General features: G+C 42.8%; 1 protein-coding gene across 11 annotated transcripts in view; it reads left to right on the top strand.

Annotated features, from left to right (window-relative positions):
• CDC42BPB (CDC42 binding protein kinase beta) overlaps positions 1-22979 on the top strand; it is a 108232-nt gene that overhangs the window by 25810 nt on the left and 59443 nt on the right. For 10 of the 11 annotated variants that reach the window (XR_007509624.1, XM_049828985.1, XM_049828977.1 and 7 more), the window contains exon 2: positions 10491-10582. The exons of the other annotated variant lie outside the window; for it this stretch is intronic. Coding sequence is in view for 9 of the 10 variants with exons in the window: in XM_049828985.1 (XP_049684942.1) it covers positions 10491-10582 (92 nt within the window). In the remaining variant the exon portion in view is untranslated. The remainder of the gene's footprint in view (positions 1-10490; positions 10583-22979) is intronic. 11 annotated transcript variants of the gene reach the window in all.

Genomic DNA, 22979 nt, shown 5'->3' with positions numbered 1-22979 from the left:
AGAATTTGTTTGTGGGTGGAGAATTATGTCTTTAATACATAACCTGGTTTTCAATGAAGAAATAAATGCTGGCATTTCACTTCCTGTTATGAATATTGATCAAAACATCGACTGTTACTGTTTTGTATTTTATTCTTGAGAGCATGGATTTCTTGGCTCCTTAAAATTAGTTGAGTTTTTTTCTTGTGTGGCCTTATGGAGAATACCCTTCTTCCAAACAAATGTAAGTATAATAATGCAAAATCAGCTTGAGAGAAAAGGCAGTGATGCATACAAATATATTGCACATAGAAGGCCTATCCCAAATTATGATTACAGCCTCATAGTCACGAATAAACAAACTCTTGCAATTGCTCTCCGCTAATGTTACCCTGACAACAGTGTATATATAACAAAATTCAGTAATCACTGCCAACACAACCCCCAGTACAGCTAACGCTTCTGTTTGCCAGGATGAAATACTTTCATTAATTATTAAATCAACTCCATAAGTCCTGCTTTCAATATTGGGATCAAAACTAAAGAGTAAAGTGTAATTATCCATTCCATTACATGGAGAGAAGTTTGCTTTGAGTTCCCTATTTGTAAAATAGTGATATATAAAAGGAGAAGCTGGAGCTTTTTACCAGTTATGTAGTGGTGGGTCTATCACTTGGCATCATTCTGGCAAGCACAGTGAACACAGTTCTCTGATACTTTTTGGTGCAAGTTTCTGCTCACTCAATTGTGCCAGTTCTGTACATGCTATTGATCTGGATATGAGAGTGTTGAGGAACAGCAACCTCCTGAGGGGGGAGCAGGAAAACAAATTGGAAATATTTTTTGATTTAACTTACTAAGAGGTAAAAATCGTGCAATCCAGTGCTTAAAAGCAGCAGGTCAGATCCTGGTGTAAACAAGGTTCTACTCCAAAAATGCCAATAAGGTGAATATCAATTTAAATGAATTAATGGTGTGTTGCCTCCTCTGAGCTCTGATCTGCTGCTTGAGCTCTGATCTGCTGCATAACCTCTGCTACAGTCTCTGTGATGATGAGATTCTGTGGATATTAGGTTTTATTTTCAAATTTTATTTACTTTTAAGGAATCTTAGATACCTTGACAAAGAATCAATTTTTGCATTTCAGTGGAAGTCCTATCCAATTTAAAGTTTTTCTGTACATTCAAATATTCATGTTTGGTGCTTAGCTTTCCAAGAGAGAGACCACTGAAGCTGCAGTGGTTCTGAATACCAACACACCTGCTAAATACTAAAAGCCAACATGAGTTAAGTGCACAAATACCTTGTAAAAATAGTAGCTTCCTTTTAGGAGGGAATACTTTTTTTCATTTATATGTATTAAACTAATTCATTTTAATATGTACTACTTCAGTTGACCAATTGAGTTCAAAAAAGCAGGACCAATCTAGGACTCTTGCAGTTTTCCAACTGTAATAGCGGTAAAGAGAATGAGGTCTGCTAATCCTTCCTTCCTAAAGGATACAATTCCTAGAAATATAGCATTAATGCCTTTCTCTGCAGACACTGTTTCTTCTGTTTACTCAAATTTAAGTACATGCTCTGCTTGATACATAATATTTATTATCTTTTAAAACAGAAAACTAATTGGATTCACTCGCTTTAATACAACTTAATGCATTTCTAAACCGAATCCCAATTTTAGCGAGGTGAAGTTTGATACACTTCAAGGAAAACTGTAGACAAATAATAAAATATTTTGTCACCAGTTGACAAAACAAGAAAAATGTAAGAAACAAGGGTGATTTTTTTGAGTGTACAAGACAGCTTAAGCTTGCGTAGGTTTGCGTCTTCCTGCTTTGAAAGTTGCTTGTGATCACTTTATAGCAGCAGGGTTTTTTTATAAATATTTAAACCAATTACTTTTGTATTCTGTTTATTGACCAGAATTATTGCTAAAATTGGTTATTTCTTTAAAAAAAAATAAAATTATTTCATTAGTATCCCCCAGAAGTAAAATGACTAGATTTTGCTTCCCCTCTGCTTGAATTTCAATAACAGAAGCTGGTGTTCTGCAAAATTAGTCTAATGACCTGCATTCTGTCATAGTCATCCATAACTTGATAATAGAACTTACATGTTTATCTCTTATCTGTAGCTGTGTTTCCTCAGTCTGTCCTGATTTGATGGGAAGGAAAGAGGGCAAGAGAACCTGGCAAAATAATGGATATATATCACAGCCATCAGCAGTGGTATTTAGTTGTATAGGTGTCTGATTGGACTCGTATAGGTCTCTAACTGGTTTGAGTTGGCGTTGCTGGGTAAGTTTGTTAGAAACAATTTGGGGTTTTGGGATGGTAGTCTCAATGGCCTTGTGGTGGGGCAGAATGTGGTAGGCATTTTCTGCCCAGCTGAAATGAGGAATCTAGCAGAAAATCAGATACAAAAGAAACATCCAGTGAAAGGGGTATTACTTGTGGGGGAAACCTTTTCAATAACACCTCTCCGAAATACAAAGCAGCAGCATGGCTATTCTTCAGTACAGCTATTTCTTCATTTTATTAGTTGTTATATGAATTTTTGATGAGAGGTTTTCAGGCTTTCTTGGTTAGACTTAGTATGAAGTCTGTAATCTCCAGTTCAGACTTCCATATCTTCTGTGTGTTTGTAAGGTTTTGTTTGTTTGTGTTAGTGTCTGAAATACATCAATAAGCAGTGACCCCTCTTGCAGGGATTCTGTTTGGTTTATAACTCATTAGCTTAATCATAACGTAAGGTGAGGTAAAACGGGAGTCTGAGCTGAATTACAAGTAGTAGTTCTGTGATGTTTTGTTCAGTTGCAAATGGGAAAAATACATGTGTTTAAAAACTTCAGTCTCTTTAATGATGTTTGTGATGAGATGAAGAAGAGCAATCTTTTTTGTGGTTAGTAAGAAGTGTAAGCTGCTGCTTTGTAGACACCATACTTGCTGTTATGGAGTTTAGCTTGCACCACTGTTTTTTCCTTATTGATTTGGTCTTCATAATCAGAGTAGTGAATTGTAACAGGTTTTATCTAAACAGTAATCCTTATCCTGTGATATGCTAGAAACAAATAAAATATTCTGAATGGGAACTTGTCGTGGTTTCAGCCCGGCCGGTAACAAAGGACCACGCAGCCGCTCGCTCACTCCTCCGCCCCCCTCCGGTGGGATGGGGAGGAGACGGAGGAGAGAAAAGGAAAAGAAACTGGAACCTCGAGGGTTGAGATAAAGGCAGTTTACTGGGACAAACACAAAAGAGATTACAACAACAACAACGGCACTAATGAAAAAAGGTATACAAAAAAGAGTGATGCACAGTGCAACTGCTCACCACCCGGGACCCGACGCTCCGCCACTTCCCCCACCGAAAAAAAACAGAGACCACCCCCCGGCCCGCTCCCCATTTATATACTGGGCAGGATGTCACATGGTATGGAATAGCTCCTTGGCTAGTTCAGGTCAGCTGCCCCGGCTATGCCCCCACCTCCCAGGTTCCTGTAAAAATTAACTCTATCCCAGCTGAACCCAGGACATTATCCACCCCTTATTCTATACCATCTACATCATGCCCAGATCTTACTTTTTTTATTTTTTTTTCCAATCAACCACTACAACTTTCCTTGTCTTATATATAAGTATATGGACTCCACCCCCTGACCTCGCACACACACACACGGTGTTCCTTTAGCCTATGGGCTATCCCTCTAATGTGTCCATCAATTTTGGGGCTCTATCTGTTGTAACAGTTCTTCAGGATAAGAGAGAGATGGTGTGAGATGTTGGGTTGTTGTACGCTGCCTCTGGAACTTGTGGCTAGTACATTTGGTGCAACTCATGCCCCTGGTCTGCAGGTCGAAGATGTTGATCTTGAGGAAATTGGTGGGTGCCAGTTCAAGTTCTATCGCTGTTGTACTTGGCTCAGTTTCAAAAGTCCATCCTGTAGTCATTTGGATAATTCTCACAATAATACCCTTGATATGGCATATAGACACTATAGATACAATGACATGCATTGGCAGGTTATTTAGCAGTTAAATATCATACAGCCCAATTCACTGGCTATTCTCTCCCAAAATCAAATCTCCCTGAGGTACACATCGAACCTCCCCATCCTTCTGCATCACCCACCAGGTGTACCCAGGTCCTTGAGCAAAAACAACCCCTTGAATGGGTTTGCTTCTGCTTGAGGGAGGACTAACCCAGACTGTCTTTCCTAACATACTCCTCATGCGCACTACAGGGACTTTATCCCCTTCTACAGTATGTGGATCTCTTGGTTGGGCGGGGCCAGCCCGATTGGCGGATCCTCTAGTATTAACTAACCAGGTGGCTTTTGTTAAATGTGTATCCCAATGCTTGAAAGTTCCACCCCCCATCGCTCTCAATGTAGTTTTCAGCAGTCCATTGTACCGTTCAATTTTTCCGGAGGCTGGTGCGTGATAAGGGATGTGATACACCCACTCAATGCCATGTTCTTTGGCCCAGGTGTCTACGAGGTTGTTTCGGAAGTGAGTCCCGTTGTCCGACTCGATTCTTTCTGGGGTGCCGTGTTGCCATAAAATTTTCTCTTCAAGGCCCAGGATAGTGTTCTGGGCAGTGGCATGGGACACAGGGTATGTTTCCAGCCACCCAGTGGTTGCTTCCACCATTGTAAGCACATGGCACTTGCCTTGGCGTGTTCGTGGGAGTGTGATATAGTCAATCTGCCAGGCCTCCCACTGTTTATATTTCAGCCATCGTCCTCCATGTGACAGGGGTTTTTGCCGCTTGGCTTGCTTAATTGCAGCACATGTTTCACATTCATGGATGACCTGTGAGATAGTGTCCATGGTCAAGTCCACCCCTCGATCTCGAGCCCATCTATATGTTGCATCTCTTCCCTGATGGCCTGAGGTATCGTGGGCCCACTGAGCCATAAATAGCTCACCTCTACGTTGCCAGTCCAGGTCCACCTGAGACACTTCAATCTTGGCGGCCTGATCTGCCTGGTGGTTGTTTTGATGTTCTTCAGTGGCTCGACTCTTGGGTACATGAGCATCTACGTGACGTACTTTTACCACTAGCTTCTCTATCCGAACAGCGATATCTTGCCACAGTGCGGCAGCCCAGATGGGTTTACCTCTGCGCTGCCAGTTGCCCTTCTTCCATTGCTGTAGCCACCCCCATAGGGCATTTGCCACCATCCACGAGTCAGTATAGAGATAGAGCACTGGCCACTTTTCTCTTTCAGCAATGTCTAACGCTAGCTGGATGGCTTTCACCTCTGCAAACTGACTCGATTCACCTTCTCCTTCAGCAGTTTCTGCGACTAGTCGTGTAGGACTCCATACAGCAGCCTTCCACCTTCGATGTTTTCCCACAATGCGACAGGACCCATCAGTGAACAGGGCATATTGCCTCTCATTTTCTGGCAGTTTATTATACAGCGGGGCTTCTTCGGCCCGTGTCACCTCTTTCTCTGGCGACATTCCAAAATCTTTGCCTTCTGGCCAGTCCGTAATCACTTCTAACATTCCTGGGCGACCGGGGTTTCCTATGCGAGCTCGCTGTGTGATCAGTGCGATCCACTTACTCCACGTGGCGTCAGTCGCGTGATGCGTAGAGGAAACTTTCCCTTTGAACATCCAGCCCAGCACTGGCAGTCGAGGTGCTAAGAAGAGCTGTGTTTCAGTACCAACCACTTCTGAGGCGGCTCGAACTCCTTCATATGCTGCCAAGATCTCTTTTTCAGTTGGAGTATAGCGAGCCTCGGATCCTCGATATCCCCGACTCCAAAACCCCAGAGGTCGGCCACGGGTCTCCCCAGGTGCTTTCTGCCAAAGGCTCCAGGTAGGGCCATTCTCCCCAGCTGCAGTGTAGAGCATATTTTTAATATCTTGTCCTGTCCGGACTGGCCCAAGAGCTACTGCGTGAACAATCTCCTGCTTAATCTGTTCAAAGGCTTGTCGTTGCTCAGGCCCCCATTTAAAATCGTTCTTCTTCCGAGTAACTTGGTAGAGAGGGCTTACAATTTGACTGTAATTTGGAATATGCATTCTCCAAAAACCCACAACACCTAAGAAAGCCTGTGTTTCCTTTTTATTAGTCGGTGAGGACATAGCTGCTATTTTGTTGATGACGTCCACAGGGATCTGACGACGCCCATCTTGCCATTTTACTCCTAAGAACTGGATCTCCTGCGCAGGTCCCTTGACCTTACTTTCTTTTATGGCAAAACCAGCCTTCAAAAGGATTTGGATTATTTTCTTCCCTTTCTCAAAAACTTCTTCTGCCGTGTTGCCCCATACGATGATGTCATCAATATATTGCAGGTGCTCTGGAGCTTCACCTTTTTCTAGTGCAGCCTGGATCAGTCCATGACAAATGGTGGGGCTGTGTTTCCACCCCTGGGGCAGTCGATTCCAGGTGTACTGGACGCCCCTCCAAGTGAAAGCAAACTGAGGCCTGCACTCCGCTGCCAAGGGAATGGAGAAAAATGCATTAGCAATGTCAATTGTGGCATACCACTTAGCTGCCTTTGATTCCAGTTCATATTGAAGCTCTAACATATCTGGCACAGCAGCGCTTAGCGGTGGCGTGACTTCATTCAGCCCACGATAATCTACTGTTAGTCGCCATTCCCCATTGGATTTCTGCACGGGCCATATGGGACTATTAAAGGGTGAGTGAGTCTTGCTGATCACTCCTTGGCTCTCCAGTTGGCAAATCAGCTTATGGATTGGGATCAGGGAGTCTCGGTTGGTGCGATATTGTCGCCGGTGCACCGTCGTGGTAGCAATTGGCACCTGTTGTTCTTCAACCTTCAGCAACCCCACAACCGAAGGGTCTTGGGAGAGACCCGGCAGGGTAGACAGCTGTTCAATCTCCTCCGTCTCCAATGCAGCTATACCAAAGGCCCAACGGTACCCTTTTGGGTCCTTGAAATACCCCCTCCTGAGATAATCTATACCAAGGATGCACGGGGCCTCTGGGCCAGTCGCAATGGGGTGTTTATGCCACTCATTCCCGGTTAGACTCATTTCAGCTTCCAATACGGTTAGCTCTTGGGATCCCCCTGTCACACCAGAGATACAGATGGGTTCTGCCCCTTTATAACTAGATGGCATTAGGGTACATTGTGCACCAGTGTCCACTAGAGCCTTATATTCCTGTGGGTCTGATGTGCCAGGCCATCGAATCCACACTGTCCAGTAGACTCGGTTGTCCCTCTCCTCCACCTGGCTGGAGGCAGGGCCCCTCTAATCCTGGTTAGAACATCCGTTACTCACTTTCTGCACACGTAAATCGGAAGTCCCTTCAAGGGGATCGGAAATGAGATCAGCCCATCTACTGCGTCTGGGGGACTGCTCACGGGAAACTGGAGCAGCAGTTTTCCAAGAATTCTCTTTTCTGGTTGCTTTTTCTCGCAATTCCTGTACCCGTGCATCCAAGACTGAAGTGGGTTTTCCATCCCACTTCCTCATGTCCTCTCCATGGTCACGCAGGTAAAACCACAGGTTAGCCCGTCGAGTGTACTTTCTCTCTCCTCTCTCTTGGGCAGAGGAACGCTTACTCCCAATAACTGCGATGCGGGCCTGTACAGGTGAGGAGGAGGACAGATCCACTTTGAATTGCTGGAACTCTCGGGACAACTCCTCCACAGCTGAGACACAGGCCCGTAGGGAGGAAGAGAGACTCCCTTCGTATTGCCGGAGTTGGACAGCCAATTCATCCACCGTTTGTCCATAGCCTTCTCTCCAGGACATTACTGCCAATGAGTTGGCATAGGTTGGTGGTGCACTTCGTAGAAACTTCCGCCACATGGGTTGTGTGCATTGGACTTCATCTGGATCTGTGGGTGACTGCGCATTTTCTGGATCATTGTAAATCACCTCCAGCACGGCTAATTCTCTCAGGTACTGAATACCTCTCTCCATGGTGGTCCACTTGCCTTGGTGACATGTAACTTCATCCCTGAAGGGGTATCTTTCCTTTACACCTAACAGAAGTCGCCTCCAGAGGCTGAGGACTTGTGTTTTTCTCCCAATCGCCTTGTCGATGCCCCCTTCCCTAGACAGAGATCCCAGCTGCTTGGCTTCCTTACCCTCTAATTCCACACTACTAGCCCCGCTATCCCAGCATCGGAGCAGCCAGGTAACAATGTGCTCACCTGGGTGGCGGCTAAAATCTTTTCGCATGTCACGCAACTCACTCATGGATAGAGATCGGGTAATTATTTCAGGTTCTGCCTCTACCTCCTGTTCTCGCGATGACCCTGGTTCATCTTCATCTCTCGCTAAGCGAACTGATTTCTTTGTGTGTTTCTTTTTCTGTACAGGGGCGACTGATACTGGCACAGGCTGGTTCTCTGGTTCAGCTGCAGTGTCTGTCACCGGGGTAGGGGTAGTCATGGTACCTGTTGTCGTGGTAGGGGCAGCCACGGTGCTTGTTGTCGGGGTAGGGGCAGCCACGGTGTCTGTTGTCAGGGTTTGGGTAGCCACGGTACATGTTGTCCTGTTTTCCATCTTTTCCCCCTTTTCCCCCCGAGGGTGCTGCATAATATCAAGCAGTGTTTGGTAGATATTGGCCAGAGCCCAGCACAGTGCAGCGAGTTGTATGTCTTTGGAATAGCCACAGCATTTTTCTTTCAAATATTCTGTCACTTCATAAGGGTTCTGTAGTTGTTCGGGAGTGAACTTCCAAGTCACTGGCGGTGAGAAGTTCTCTAGATACTTGCCCATATGCTCCCACATGCCGTGCCACCCATGAGTCTCCAGCTTTGGGGGAGATCTCTGAGTGGTACTCTTAAAGAGCGTTTTTGTAGCCCTAAACAAGACCTGAAACATATTCAGGAGGCATAGCACTAACAGCACATTGGCTTGCGCATCCCAAGGATATTCAAAATTCTCAAAAGCTGTTGTAATTAGTCGGAAGGAGAAGAGGGAGGTGAACGGACGGGGGGAGGTATCCCCCCCTAATTTCCCCATGGATTGGGTGTAATTACCAATAAAATCCGACAGAAGGCGCCCAAAGTATGGAAATGATATCACTGCCTCATACAGATACCAGCTTAACCTCATGACCAGTGATGTAATCATTTCATAAGTCGACATTGCCCAGTACAGCAAAATGATAATCCCAATCACTCTCCCAGAGATGAGATACGCAACTACAGGCAATACATAGAGCATATAAGAGCTTACAAAACGCCACCATGTAAACAAATGAAACAACATTGTGACTAACATCTATATATCTAAGAAATGCGTTTGGCAAATTTGTTTCAACACGCTCTGGCCAGATCTGTCGTTATCTCAACCCTTCTGCCCCACGTTGGGCGCCAAAAAGGACTGTCGTGGTTTCAGCCCGGCCGGTAACAAAGGACCACGCAGCCGCTCGCTCACTCCTCCGCCCCCCTCCGGTGGGATGGGGAGGAGACGGAGGAGAGAAAAGGAAAAGAAACTGGAACCTCGAGGGTTGAGATAAAGGCAGTTTACTGGGACAAACACAAAAGAGATTACAACAACAACAACGGCACTAATGAAAAAAGGTATACAAAAAAGAGTGATGCACAGTGCAACTGCTCACCACCCGGGACCCGACGCTCCGCCACTTCCCCCACCGAAAAAAAACAGAGACCACCCCCCGGCCCGCTCCCCATTTATATACTGGGCAGGATGTCACATGGTATGGAATAGCTCCTTGGCTAGTTCAGGTCAGCTGCCCCGGCTATGCCCCCACCTCCCAGGTTCCTGTAAAAATTAACTCTATCCCAGCTGAACCCAGGACAGAACTGGAGAGGAGAAAATTGATAGGATCTGCAGGTACAGTGGAACTTTATCAACCAGGTATTTTGAGAAATATCTTGAATCCAGTGGGACCACAACAATAAAGTAAGTGTAGCTTAGTTAATTGCTGGACATCTTTTAGGCTGCAACCCTTCAATACTTGGTCTAATTGAGATGTGGTGAATGTTGCTTAACAGGAAAGATAGTTCAAAGTAAAGAATCTTAAATTAGCCACAGATCTTGTAGAAAATGGTTGCATTGCTATTGAGTAGATACAGCTACCTCTTGAGAGTGGGTTGTTAAAGCTTTAGCTGGTACTAGCTGAAATAATAAAAAGTAAAGCTGAACTCTGCTTAAGAAGAGAATTAGTCTAGTGACTAAAGGATAGGACAGATTTTCTCTAGGGTTTACCAATAAGGAATCAGCTCTGTTCCTTTCATATGGTCCTTCACCGATTCACAAAACCCTAAAGAAAGGGGGTGGTGGGAAATCATTCTGAAAGACTACTTTGGTCTTTACTCACTGGCAGCAAGGCAGAACCAATCATAGGATTGAATGTTTTAAAAAATTCTAAGTGTTAATTAAATAGCGTAATTAATATTTTTTACTTCTATAGTTCTAATAGTAGTTGAAAAAATATTATTGCACTGGCTATGCAACGAGTACTTTTGACCTCTGGTTTATGGATTATTTTGGCTTACAGTATTTCTCTTCATAATTGATTCTTTTTTTTCTTAAACAGCAAGACCATTTACAAAATTGGTAAAGGAAATGCAACTGCATCGAGATGACTTTGAAATTATAAAAGTGATTGGAAGAGGTGCATTTGGTGAGGTAAGAGATTTTTAATGTTGTAGTAATGTAACTTTCATCGTCTGTGCATCTGATTTCTTGCTACAGTTGAGCTGTACTTGTCCTAAAGACAAAAGATTCACACAGATGTGTTAAAATACTACCAAATGTGGGATGTAGCTAGGTACTAGTGAAAGGTCCTTTTGAAGCAGCATATTTAGTGTCCAGTTCTGCCATTTCTGTGACTGGCTCTTCTGACTTCAGTGTAGCAAAACAAGTGTCTCTTCAATGTGTGTATGAACAGGGTGGTCCCACCTAGCAGCTGCACAGCTGAATTTGGGATCTCTTCTCCCACTTGCCATATGTACTCTTCTGTGCTGCTATAATTTAACACAGAACTGGACTGCTTCTATGGTAGGAACGTGGAGGCTGCTCCACCCATCTGCCTGTCTCTGTAGCAATCTGGTAATGCAGAAAGACGCATTTGGCTGCCTCAAAGGCTGTTCCCTGTCATCTTTGAAGATCAAAGGCTGCTGGATCTGTTTTTTGGACAGCAAGTTGAATCATGCTGGGATGATAGGAACGCCTTGTGTTTTGAGGACTCGCCAGTCCCAGGACCCTGGACTGAAGCTTTACTTAATATACTTGATGAAAGTCTCACCAGTCACAGAAGTCTGATAGGGCTTGCCACTGGCAAAAGCATTCATGGGTATGTCCCCTCCAGTAGGAATAGGATACCTGAGACTTCTGGAGAACCTCAAAGAAAACCCTTTCAGCATTTAAGTATGTGTAACTAAAGCCATAGGTGTCAGCAAAAGAGTTTATTAACTAGAGAATTTCTGTAAGTAGAAAATGCCTTAGATTTCTTTCAGGAAGCTTCTTTTAAGTAGTCCCATACTAAAGTCAAATGTAGTGACAGCCATTAGCGGCTCACTTCAGCCCATTAGCACTTTGTTACAACTTCTGCTGCCAATGGCTAAGGCTGGGCTTCCTTATTTTCATCTCCCATTTTCTCCACAGAGAGCAGGACTGTGTGCTGTGCAGGGCTCTCCTTCCAGGCATGGTGTGCCCTGGACATGTCAAACTCTTTCTCATAGGGTTTGATTGTGGTACAGAGGTATCGGGGGCAGACCAGAAACTAAGCTAGAAAAATGCCAGGACCCTACTTGAGCTAGGTTCAGAAAGCAATGAGGTTTCTATGTGCATATGCACTTGGTAGTGCGTGAAGTAATAGCTTCATATCCACATAATTTACCTTAGAGACTGCTTTGGAGAAAGGTGGACACCTAAGACAGAAATTAGTGTTTAAAGAACATCTTTTCATCTGTGCCATCATCTAATGATGTGATGGGTAACATGTAGCTCACATGTAAACATTGTGAGCATAGCCGCTGAAGGAAATTTAAGTAAAATGTCCAGATAAATAGTAACATCTTGACATGTAAGACAAAAGTTCACTTTCTAGTGGATGTTGAACTTGAGAAGTTGTAATATTTGTTACAAAAAGAAATTGTTCTCTTGGGGTAGTAGAAATACTGCATGAAAATCAGTTGGTTCTTTTACTTGAGTGTTTGATTTTAGCTGGCATGTATTATTTGAACATGGCTGTTAGAAAAGTTACTACAAAGAGTTGGACAGGAAAAAGCAGAAATGGGAAAAAAAATTAGATAAGTCTAAGGAAGGGCTGAAAGCTACAAATTAAGTCCACAAAAGAGGTCTGAGCGAAGAGGTTTATAAATAGATAAAAGGCCTAGAGAATCAAGACAGTAGTAGGTAACTGTCTATCTCTCCATTAGGGTTTTAATTCAAAGCAGTAGCACGGTTTTGAAGAGATTGCCCCCACTTACTGCGGAATGATTTTGCTATGCATGAGCTGGCTTTCTTTTGGAGGAAACTAAGCCAGAACCTCTGTTTCAGGTGTGCACCAAATGTGCTTCTGGCCCCAAGGAGTACATAAGAATCAATCACTGGGTTTGACTCTCCTAACAGCTTCAAAGCATGTTTGGTCCAGGAGACTAGGCTAGATACAGTCTGAAGCAAAATTCCCAAACTGCATACAGTATAGATGGGAAGGCACAGCACAGGCTGCTTTCATCTGTCGTTCTGGTCGTGCTGTGCCAAATTACTTGCTATAGTGGCTGTGACCACTGATATCTAAAGAATTTTAGATTAGTGTTTTGGCAGTTTGTCTTTTTGTGAGATTAGAAGTGCTTTCTGGATCTTTTCAGAGCAAGACTTGTGAATGCTATAGCTATCAAAAATGCTTTCAGGTCAAGGGAGCCCTTTATAGTGACTTGCAGATGGAGTCAGTGTTGGGAATTCCTTCACACAGTGTAACTTTAAGGAAGGGCTGTTTTCCATAGTACTTGCTCTGTTCTTTTCCAGAGAGATGCTCTTCTCCACTTAAGGGATTGACCAACTGGAAATCCCAGTAAAACAGCAGATGAAGTATTTATATGAACTTCAGGATACTTGAGTTTATGCTTGCTAGGGTGTTTAGGATGACCTTTCTTAGCTTTGGATCAAGAGTCTTAAGGTGTATAAAAGATACAAATTCTGGGTGGAAACTTGTATTGATAGTGTTTGGAGTGCCTGAATCAACAATGTCTTACATATTCTTTCATTTGGAAAAGCATGGAACTTAACTAAAGAAATTTGTACATCTCCCCCCCCCCCCCCCCCCCCCCCCCAAGTGGAAATGAAATTTCCCAGAAGTGAAATGAGAAAGTATCTGAATTTCATCCTTCTGTTAGAGCTGTGAGTGCTCACAAAGTCAGTGGTGTTAGTTATCTGTCAATATCACCTTGACTTGTTCATCTTTTAATTATAAAAGTTTCAGTTTATAGTTGTAGCAGCTTGAAACTTTTTTATCAGTTTAAATTATGCAGGAGTCATTGATTTTAAGTTCGTTATACTTTAATCCCACTTGCCAGAGAATATTTTGTGGGTTTTGCTTATGAATGAATCCTTTGACTGTTGTGTATACTACACTGCTATAACTGCCAAATATTGTAGGCATTATAAGGTAGCAATTATAAAAAGGTTGGCATTCCATAATAAGAAAATAAAATCTAGTTTCTTGAGAGGGACTTCTGGCATCTGAGTGGTATAAAGTAACACTCTGAGAAAACTGAATGGAGGAGCTGTAATTTTTCCATAGTATGTTCACACATACGTAGGAGCTATGTTAGAAATTAGTTGATGAGATTGTAGTGGTTATAAAGTTATTCGTTAGTTCTTGTTTAAAAAAAACAACAAACAACCCAAACACAACTATCTGCTAGAAATACATTTTAAAAATACCTATAAAATATTTGTTAGAATGCATAAAGAAATTAATCAGAATTAAACTAAACATACTCCTATTAGAATTAAGTAGTTTAAATTAAATGCTGAACAGCTAAACAAGGCAGACTTGAAAAAGGATGAAAACTACATTCCATTCTTCCCAGTTTAGCTACTTTGGACTTTTTGGTGAATGCCAGGGGCTTTAGTCTTACCAAAGAACTTTTGTGTAAATCAGTAGCTTTTGAAGAAAGATAGCTTAAACAAAATAAAGGTGTGCTATTAGTTATTAGTCAGGATCAGTGGTCAATTTTTGCCATACAACATGTAAGCCAAGGAAACATGGTCTTTGACTGGAGAGAGGATTGAGACCAGATGTGAGCTGGTCCCTGTGAACACAACTGCAAAATCAGTATCTAATGTAAGGCAAATTAATATAATCACCAGTACATATCTGTACTGGCATGTCAGTGCCTTTTTCTTTCTTTTTCCTTTTCAAACCAGGAGAACTCAGCCTGGTTCTTTACACTTTCTCCAGCAATATGAGAACAAAACCTAACTGGTAATCCAAACCCACCTGAGTGAAAGTTCTCATAGCACAGGAGATCTGAGAAAGCAAGAGAAAAAAATGTTCCTTAAAGTTCTCATTATTATGCTAGCACACAAATAGCCTAGCTCAGAACATAGAGATTTCTTCTCTAGCCACCTGCCAAAACACGCCGTTCTCCTTTTCTCGTAAACTAAGCCAGCCACTTTGCATGCTGGGTAAGCTGAAAGTCTGAATATCCTTTACAGCAACTGTGGTGGGTTGACCCTGGCTGGATGCCAGGTGCCCACCAAAGCCACATCTATCACTCCCCATCCTAAGCTGGACAGGGGAGAGAAAATGTAACGAAAGGCTCATGGGTCGAGATAAGGACAGGGAGAGATCACTCACCAATTACTGTCACAGGCAAAACAGACTCAACTTGGGGAAATTATTTAATTTATTACCAATCAAATAAGAGTAGGGTAAAGAGAAATAAACCCAAATCTTAAAAACACCTTCCCCCACCCATCCCTTCTTCCTGGGCACAGCTTCACTCCCCAATTCTCTGCCTCCTCCCCCCGAGTGGCGCAGGGGGATGGGGAATGGGGATTGGGGTTGGTTCATTACATGTTATCTCTGCCACTCTTTCCTCCTCAGCGGTAGGACTCCTCACATTCTTCCCCTGCTCCAGAGTGAGGTTCCTCCCACAGGAGACAGTTCTCCACGAAAATCTCCGATGTGGGTCCTTCCCACAGGCTGCAGTTCTTCGTGAACTGCTGCAGCATGGGTCCCTTCCACAGGGTGCAGTCCTTCAGGAGCACACTGCTCCAGCGTGGGTCCCCTGCCGGGTCACAAGTCCTGCCAGAAAACCTGCTCTACCATGGGCTTCTCTCTCCACGGGGCCACAGGTCCTGCCAGGAGCCTGCTCCAGCACGGGCTTCCCACGGGGTCACAGCCTCCTTCGGGCATCCAGCTGCTCTGGTGTGGGGTCCTCCCCGGGCTGCAGGTGGAGATCTGCTCCCCCGTGGACCTCCGTGGGCTGCAGGGGGACAGCCTGCCTCACCAGGGTCTTCCCCATGGGCTGCAGGGGAATCTCTGCTCCAGCACCTGGAGCATCTCCTCCCCCTCCTCCTTCACTGACCTGGGGGTCTGCAGGGTTGTTGCTCTCACATGTTCTCACTCCTCTCTCCAGCTGCAGTTTCTGTTGCGCATCAACTTTTTTTTCCCCTTCTTAAATGTGTTATCACAAAGGCGCTACCACCATCGCTGATGGGCTCGGCCTTGGCCAGCAGCGGGTCTGTCTCAGAGCCAGCTGGCATTGGCTCTGTCAGACATAAGGGAAGCTTCTAGCAGCTTCTTACAGAAGCCACCCCTGTAGCCCACCCCACTACCAAAACCTTGCCATGCAGACCCACTACCTAATTTAAGGCTCTTGACTCCTGGAGTTACTGGCTTGAGAACATAATTTAATATTTTCAGAAGTTTCATAGTTAACGAAGAAAAGTTTGAAATGTTCTTTAAGTGCATGACACTTAGAATAGCATATAATTTAAAATGCTAGCTGTAAGAAGGATAAACTACTCCTGACTCTTCCCTGTCTATGTTGTATTCGCCTGGGTATACACCCAGCTGGGTAGAACATTTTCATGAGTGCCCCAATATTACTTTCAGTCTTTCTTTTTTGTGGGTCAGATAGGCAGATAGCTCGTGTACAGGGGGGCAACCTCTATGAGGAATAAAACTAATAATAATTAAAAATCCACCTGAAATAAAATCAGAACTAAAATGGCTTTCTATAATCTTAATTCTGGTTTCTATTAATAAATTTAACGTAGAAGTCTGTCTTTGTAGACAAGAACGAGTATGTTGTGTATGGTGAAGGTTTTTGTTAACTAGTGAAAATACACATTCTTTAGGAGAGAAGTTTTAAATAATATGAGCATGGAATGGAAAATTCCTCCAGCTTTTAGACCTTTAAAAAACCACACCAAAACAAAGAACCCAAACCACCTGTGGCTTGAAGTTTGCAAGTGCCTGACTATTCCTTCTATCTGGAAATACAGTGGACCATTATTTGAAATGAAATAATGTCCTGAGAACCTCGGCTGGGTGGGATTTGCTTGCCTGAGGAACTTATGCCAGCCTAAGAAGTGCCTTCTGTCTGCTTGGTGTTTGCCTCTGCATGTCAAAGGAACTGGGAGTACTAGTGCTACAGTATGGTGAGAGGGATGGGAGGAGGATCCTGGGTATAGGGGCTGTCTGGCTCTAAATACTTGTGCTTGCTTTTCTGCAAGCTTTATCTGACCTCTTAGTAATGTACTTGTAAGTCTTTAAGATCACTTTTCCTCATTTTGTTTAAAGGACAATTTAGGCACACTGCTGTAGATTAACGCATTTCAATGAAGAGCAGCTGTTGAAGGAAGAACCGGGTCATGATCTACCTTGTTTGAGAACTTGGATTGTATAACGTGGCTGACACCTCCTGGAAATTTGGCAGCATGGGACTGAAACAATTGTTTTCCTTCCCTTGTTTGTTAGCAAGGATTTCTTGAATGAGCAACGCTTACTGTGGTTCCAGCGGAAGGGTGGAACTGCTTGGTCTTGCTTAGCACAAAAATAACTAAAACTCCTAATGTGCCCCACCTAAGTATTACTGCTCTGGATGGATTAGAAATACCTTTTCATATAAATGCTGTTGTGTACAGACTTGATCTCTGTAGTGTTCAGCAATAGGATGTGTTACCTTGACTAAGGATGCTTAGTCAGAGTCTGAGCTGGAATCAACAGACACAAAAAAAAAGTGTTTCCAGAAGACAAAAAATAATGGTTGAGAGAACAAGATGATCCCCTGTGTACCACCGGTTTCTGATAAATTATGTGGTTCCTAATGAGAGATATACTGGCTAAGGGTGCAGTGAGACTCAAAAGTGAATATGCAAAACCTAAGCTTCCTGTGGACAGTTGTGTTTGGCAGTGAGATGCAGAGCTGTTTGTGCCTTTTCCCGCAGCTGTAGGGTACTGAGTTTAATGTTTTTATGTACTTCTAGAAATTAACCTGGGGCCCAATGAGCCTACGGACTGCAATTAAGGCTGTCTCGCCTATTCAGAAGCTTTGGTGATTGGTATTAGGTACCCAGCAGGGACTATACCCTCCTACATTGTAGATGAACTGAATTCCTAAGTATCGCACACGACATATGACACTTTTCATCCAGCTATTCAAAGAGTCGGAGCATTCAGAATATGATGCAGAAGAAATATTTTATTAGCTTTGCTTTTCTATAGTGTGGTCTTCACAAGAAAAATACCAAAGCAAGCTATTTTCTGCTGTGGAAATGGACAAAGAAAGAAGCTGCTTTGTTTTGAAAATGCTTCAAAAGAGCTGGTTGCAATCTTAGTCCTCCCCAGCTCCGTGTCTGTTTGTATGGCAGCACCAAGTTACTATGGTGACAGGCAGGTTGCAAGGAGCTGGAGAGACACAGTTCATTGTAGTGCTGCTGCGAGACCAGCCATTTGTCTCTGCAGTCCCCTGATTGCTGAGGAAGAGCTTAGGTGTTTTTCGGGGCCTTTATTCTTCTTTTGCAGAACTTTTCTGTCTGGCACTTCTATGTGATTTCGTACTTGCACAACATGAAGATCCACACTGTGTGTTCAAAAATATGATTTTGCTTTGGGAATGTGCACTGTGGCATATGAACCCTACCAAAAGACACTCTGGTTGCTCATTTTAAATGTAAAATAGACATGAAAAAAACTGATAAAGCAGTCCAGACCAGTTTTTCCTCAAAGATGCAGTATTAAAACTGTTAACTAATGAGCTATATATCAAAGACTTCTCATATGTGAAGTATCAAGAGGGTAAAGCAGTTCCTGCAGTGTTTTTTCAGTAGCTAGTGACCAAGTTATCAATAGCATGAGACTGAAATAGTAGAGTAAAATTGGCATATACAAGCTTTAACTGAGGGAAATGGCTGTAATACTCAATTATGAATCTGGTAGTAAGACATTATGGATAAATTGTTTACATCTGAAGTGACATTTCAACTCTTCTCCCGGTTGAAAGGCTTGTCTAAAATCTCTGCTCAAATGTCTAGAACCATTCCAAGTTCCTGCCAAAGGTTAACTCATGGTAATTTTACACTACTTTATCTATGTAATTTTATTGTCCATTAGCCTAAACAGATCTTTTATCATCCTTATTACTGATGTCCTTCCTTTCAATTTTATTTGTAGGCAGCAATCATATCCACTTTTTTTTTTTAACAAGTAAAGCTTTTTCTATTCCCACAGTAGTGTGAGAGGCTCTTTAGTTCCTTGATCATGTCAATAGCCCTCCTTGACATCTGCTCCAGATAAAGTTTATTTCTCTGAGGTGTGGCTGTGTGTGGAGTTTCCAGTGAGTTTGTATTTCTACAAGGCAGTAATGTTTACCCATCTCTAGTGGTGTGTATCTGCCTATGAATTCCAGAGTTGTGTTTGTCTTAACTACCTGCTGTTATAAGCTGATTGCATGAGGGTTATCACCTGTCTGTGTTCCTCTTCTCAGCTGAGAACTTTTTGCATTTGTGTTTCGCCTTATTCCTGAAAGTCCAGTCCTTGAGGATAAGTTTTACTTGCAACATGCCATGAGCATGAATAGTGTCCTACTTAGCTTTTTTATCTTTGCTTTGAAATTAATGCCAGCATGGTTTCCAAGAAGTCTTTTTGTTAACTATCTTAACTGTTTTCTGGAAATCCAGTCTTGCATTTAAATGATTTCTGCACTTTCTTATGCCATACTTATCATTTACATAAAAGATAATTTGTAACTTGATGCTGCTTACTAATGCTGATCGTGTCACTCAAAGGGCAGAGTACAGTGGTGGGAAGTTCTGTCATGTTTGTAGAGGCTGATTTGGCTCAGATTCCCACCCTGTAGGTTTCATCAGGGCATGAAGAAAGGCAGAACTTGGCCTAGGATGGCTTTGTGAATTACTGCCCTAAATGTCAATATGAAGTGGGTTTTGAAGTTCAAAACACAGCAAAATAATTCTATAAAGCAATTCAAGAAGCAAAATACTAGCTCTTGCCAAACTCTAAGAATGTTATTTTAGCTATATTGGTTCTTTTTTTATTTTATTGCAGTACAAGTGAAACAGAGCTTTGAGGCAAAAAGCATGACAAGAAAATGGATAGCAGAAGTAATACAAATCTGATAGGGTGTTGTGGTATGTAGTTACCACAGCTGGCTCTCACTTATGCTTTAGCCCCAGTTCTCGTACATTTTTTTCATGTAAATATGTCTGAAGTTGGTTGAACTGTAGACACTAGGATTCATTAGGCTTTCTGAGGTCCCTGAGGAAACATTCTTGATTTTTATTGCAGTGTCCCTGTTGCTGTGAATTTTGAGCATGACAAGTCACAGTGATGGTAATCAAATCGGCTGGTGACAGATTAGACCCATACGGGCTTGCCTGGAAGGGGAGTTGCAGTGGTGGGGGAACCCCTGCATGTGGAATTTTTCCTTGTCAGTGTTATTAGTCTTGGTAAAACAGAGTCATTTAAATCTATCTACTAAACCACTCTGTAATTGTTGAGTGTTCGGAACCCCTGATTCTCCATTCCAGCCTAGCATAATGAGATGCAAGTTGAGTAAGTTTTAATTTCCTTAATTTGACACAGGTATCAAAGATAGTTGTTCTGGGTCAAAGGTGTGTGGATTAGTTAGCCCACTTCCCATTCCTTTGGGCAGGTAGAGAGGTGTAGGAAAAGACTCCAAGGATGGAGCAGAGCTGAAGCCTCCCAGCTCCCAGTGGCTGAGGGTTCAGGGACTCCCTAACCACACCTGTAACTCTGTGGTCAGTAGTCACTGAGACTTCTACTAGGTGTGTTACTCGGGTATTAAGCATGTACTTAGATACTCTCTGAATACTTAAGGTGTCCACAGCAGCCTGTGGCCGAGTTCCAGAACTGTTGTGTGACAATAATACTTCCTTAATCTTGCTACCTTTTTATTTTATTTGATGCTTTTCAATTTCTGTGCTAGAAACAGCAAATAATTGTTCTCTGTTCATCTTCTCTGCAACATTCATGGTTTTGTATGCCTATCATAGCTGTTATCTCTTCCAGGCCTGGAATGTTTTAGGTTATTAAATCTTCTTCAGAAGCTATTTTATACCTCTGCTTGTGCCTTTTTTTCATTTCATTATTCTTAACATACTTTTTTTTTTTTAACTCCTGTTACAGTGTAATAGTCTTGGAAGTGAAGAGTGAGCATCAAAATTAAATCCTGGTCTTTTACAGTCTGTGCATAACATGAGCACTTGTTCAGCCAGTAGCCTTTTAAACTTTGAAAATAGAAGCAATGCTTTTGTTCTTAAAGTAGGCATTTGCAGCAGTGTACAAATCTGCATCCTTTGGAATTTTGGAATACCTCTGAACACCGAGTATTTTTTCTTGCATTAGTAGATGTGGTGGATTGGTATGTAGTATAGGAGCCATCATATTTGAAACCTGACATCTTGCATGGTTAGCACAATTGCAATATAAGAGGTTTCTGTTTGATCTCGTAAAGTGGTCAGTGTGGTTATTGTAGTTGAATTTGAGGTATGCCAGAGAAAGAGGAATTAATACAAAAGTAAGAAAAGGCAGCTATACCATGGCATCTCAGAAGCAGCCAAAGCATTATATGACAAATATAAACTTAAAAATACTGCCACCTGACAAAGAAAGCGAAAGAAAGCTAACTCAAGGAAACACTGAGGTGTTTCATAGAACAAAGGGTGTAGGACTTTTTGCAATATTGTGAAAATATTCTTTCTTATAATAGTACTGAATTTATCAAGGCATAATTTAGTTTATTTCCTGTTTCAGTTCAGGCATCAGTGAGGTTTAGGTTGTGCATGTCTGTTTGTTCGTTTTCTTAAAAAATAAAAATTCTAATGATTAGAATGCGTTGAGGAGTCAGGTCCAGTGAGGCCAAAATTCTATTCCTTCTGTGAGGCATCGTCTGCACTTTTCAGGTTTCTTTTCAGAGGTAAAATTCTTGGGGAATTACCTGTTTTGCTGTATGGTTGCATGAATTTTTCTACTGGCACGAGAATCTATCCTACTGTCACCCTTACAACTAAAGCAGCAGTGTGTTTACTGGTGCCATAACTTGACATCCCCTTAATGTGAAAATGAGTCAACTTTCCTTTTATTAATTCTACTTTTCTTCCACAGAAGACAATTATCTTCCTCCAGAAAGTTTAAATTGGGCTTTTTTAAGCAGTCCTTTCAGTTGAAAATAAATAGCACTAATACAGATAGCAACTGGGGAATTGCTAAATAGGTCCTACAGATTCGGCTTCCTTCTTTTCTTTTTTTCTTTTTCCAGGCCTGTTCTCATTTACTACTTTGTTCTAACATTTGCACAGCTCCTCAGCTGTGCCGGTGCTCGGGATGCCAGGCTCACATCATTCCTCAGCAGTTGAGCACGCTTCAAACTTCTGCCATCCTGCAGTGCTTTCAGACAGTGATGGCCTTGGATAAAGTGCAGTAGATGCATATCTGGGTTCTGATTTGTGCACTATATTTGTACGTAAATGGCTGAGCAGTTCTAGTGCTGTGGTGTAATGAAACTTGAATGTTGCTTCTTCAGGGCTTGCAGAGCTATGCTTGCAAATTGCTTCTGCCCCAGAGCTTTTGTTCGTCTGCAGCGGGTAATTGCACTCAATTCTGGTCTGTCCCTTCCGTGGAAATGGGGGTATTTCCTGAGTCATCATGTTCTGTATGGAACAGAGTTTAAAGTGTATAGCGGGTAATGTCAGCATCTTGCAGTTTCTCAAAGCTTTTAATCTGCAGTTTGACTTAGTGTGCCTTCAGCTGTATCAGGGTAATGATTCAATTAAGTGTATGAAGAGAGGTTGTTACAATGGCTTTTAACTGCAAGGCCGTGATGAGGCTAGAAGCAAGGCTCAACATTTTAGGCCATTACTGAAAGTCAGTGTTGAGCACTTTCTTATGTGCCAAGGAACCTCATGTGTTTGGTTGAGACTTTCTTGCCTTACTCATCCTTCCCCCACAGCACGAGCAGTGTCTGCGGGATGTGTTTGTAGGCCAGGAGACACTGGGATGTAATGTAGCTGTGGATATTCTGCATTGCTTACAGAAGCTTCTTCTTAGTGTCTTTCCTGGCTGCGTTTAAGGCCAGGTTCCCTCGTCTTTCCTGTGATGGGTGCCTGCTAGTCCTTTTCTTAAGCTGTTTCCATTACATGACTGTGTGGAGGTGTGTATTAGGTGTTGCCCATCTGTGACGTGACCTGGTGAGTGGAGCTTCACACACTGAGGGGTGGAAGGCTTAGGTATGCATCTGCAGAGTGAGGTGTCTGTCTGAATGTGAAAATCCCATTCTTGTGTTACTGGAGAAGCAGTTGTCTCCCTGCCCCTCATCTGGAAGTCCTTTACTGATAAGGTGCAGGGAGGTGGTGTATTTCCCTCTTCCCTCCTTAGAACTTCTGACTTTGTATAGTATTGCTCTGCTTGACGCACTATTCCAACCTTGTTTTATAGTCAGTGTCGTCTTAGAGCTGCTGTAGTTCCTGAATCCCTTATAGACAAGAGTTTTTAAGCAACAGAAGGGGTAAGCTGTTACATTTCCCACTG

Source organism: Accipiter gentilis, chromosome 25 (assembly GCF_929443795.1).
Source record: "Accipiter gentilis chromosome 25, bAccGen1.1, whole genome shotgun sequence".
Taxonomy (NCBI): domain Eukaryota; kingdom Metazoa; phylum Chordata; class Aves; order Accipitriformes; family Accipitridae; genus Astur; species Astur gentilis.
This window is presented reverse-complemented; position numbering and strand designations above follow the sequence as displayed.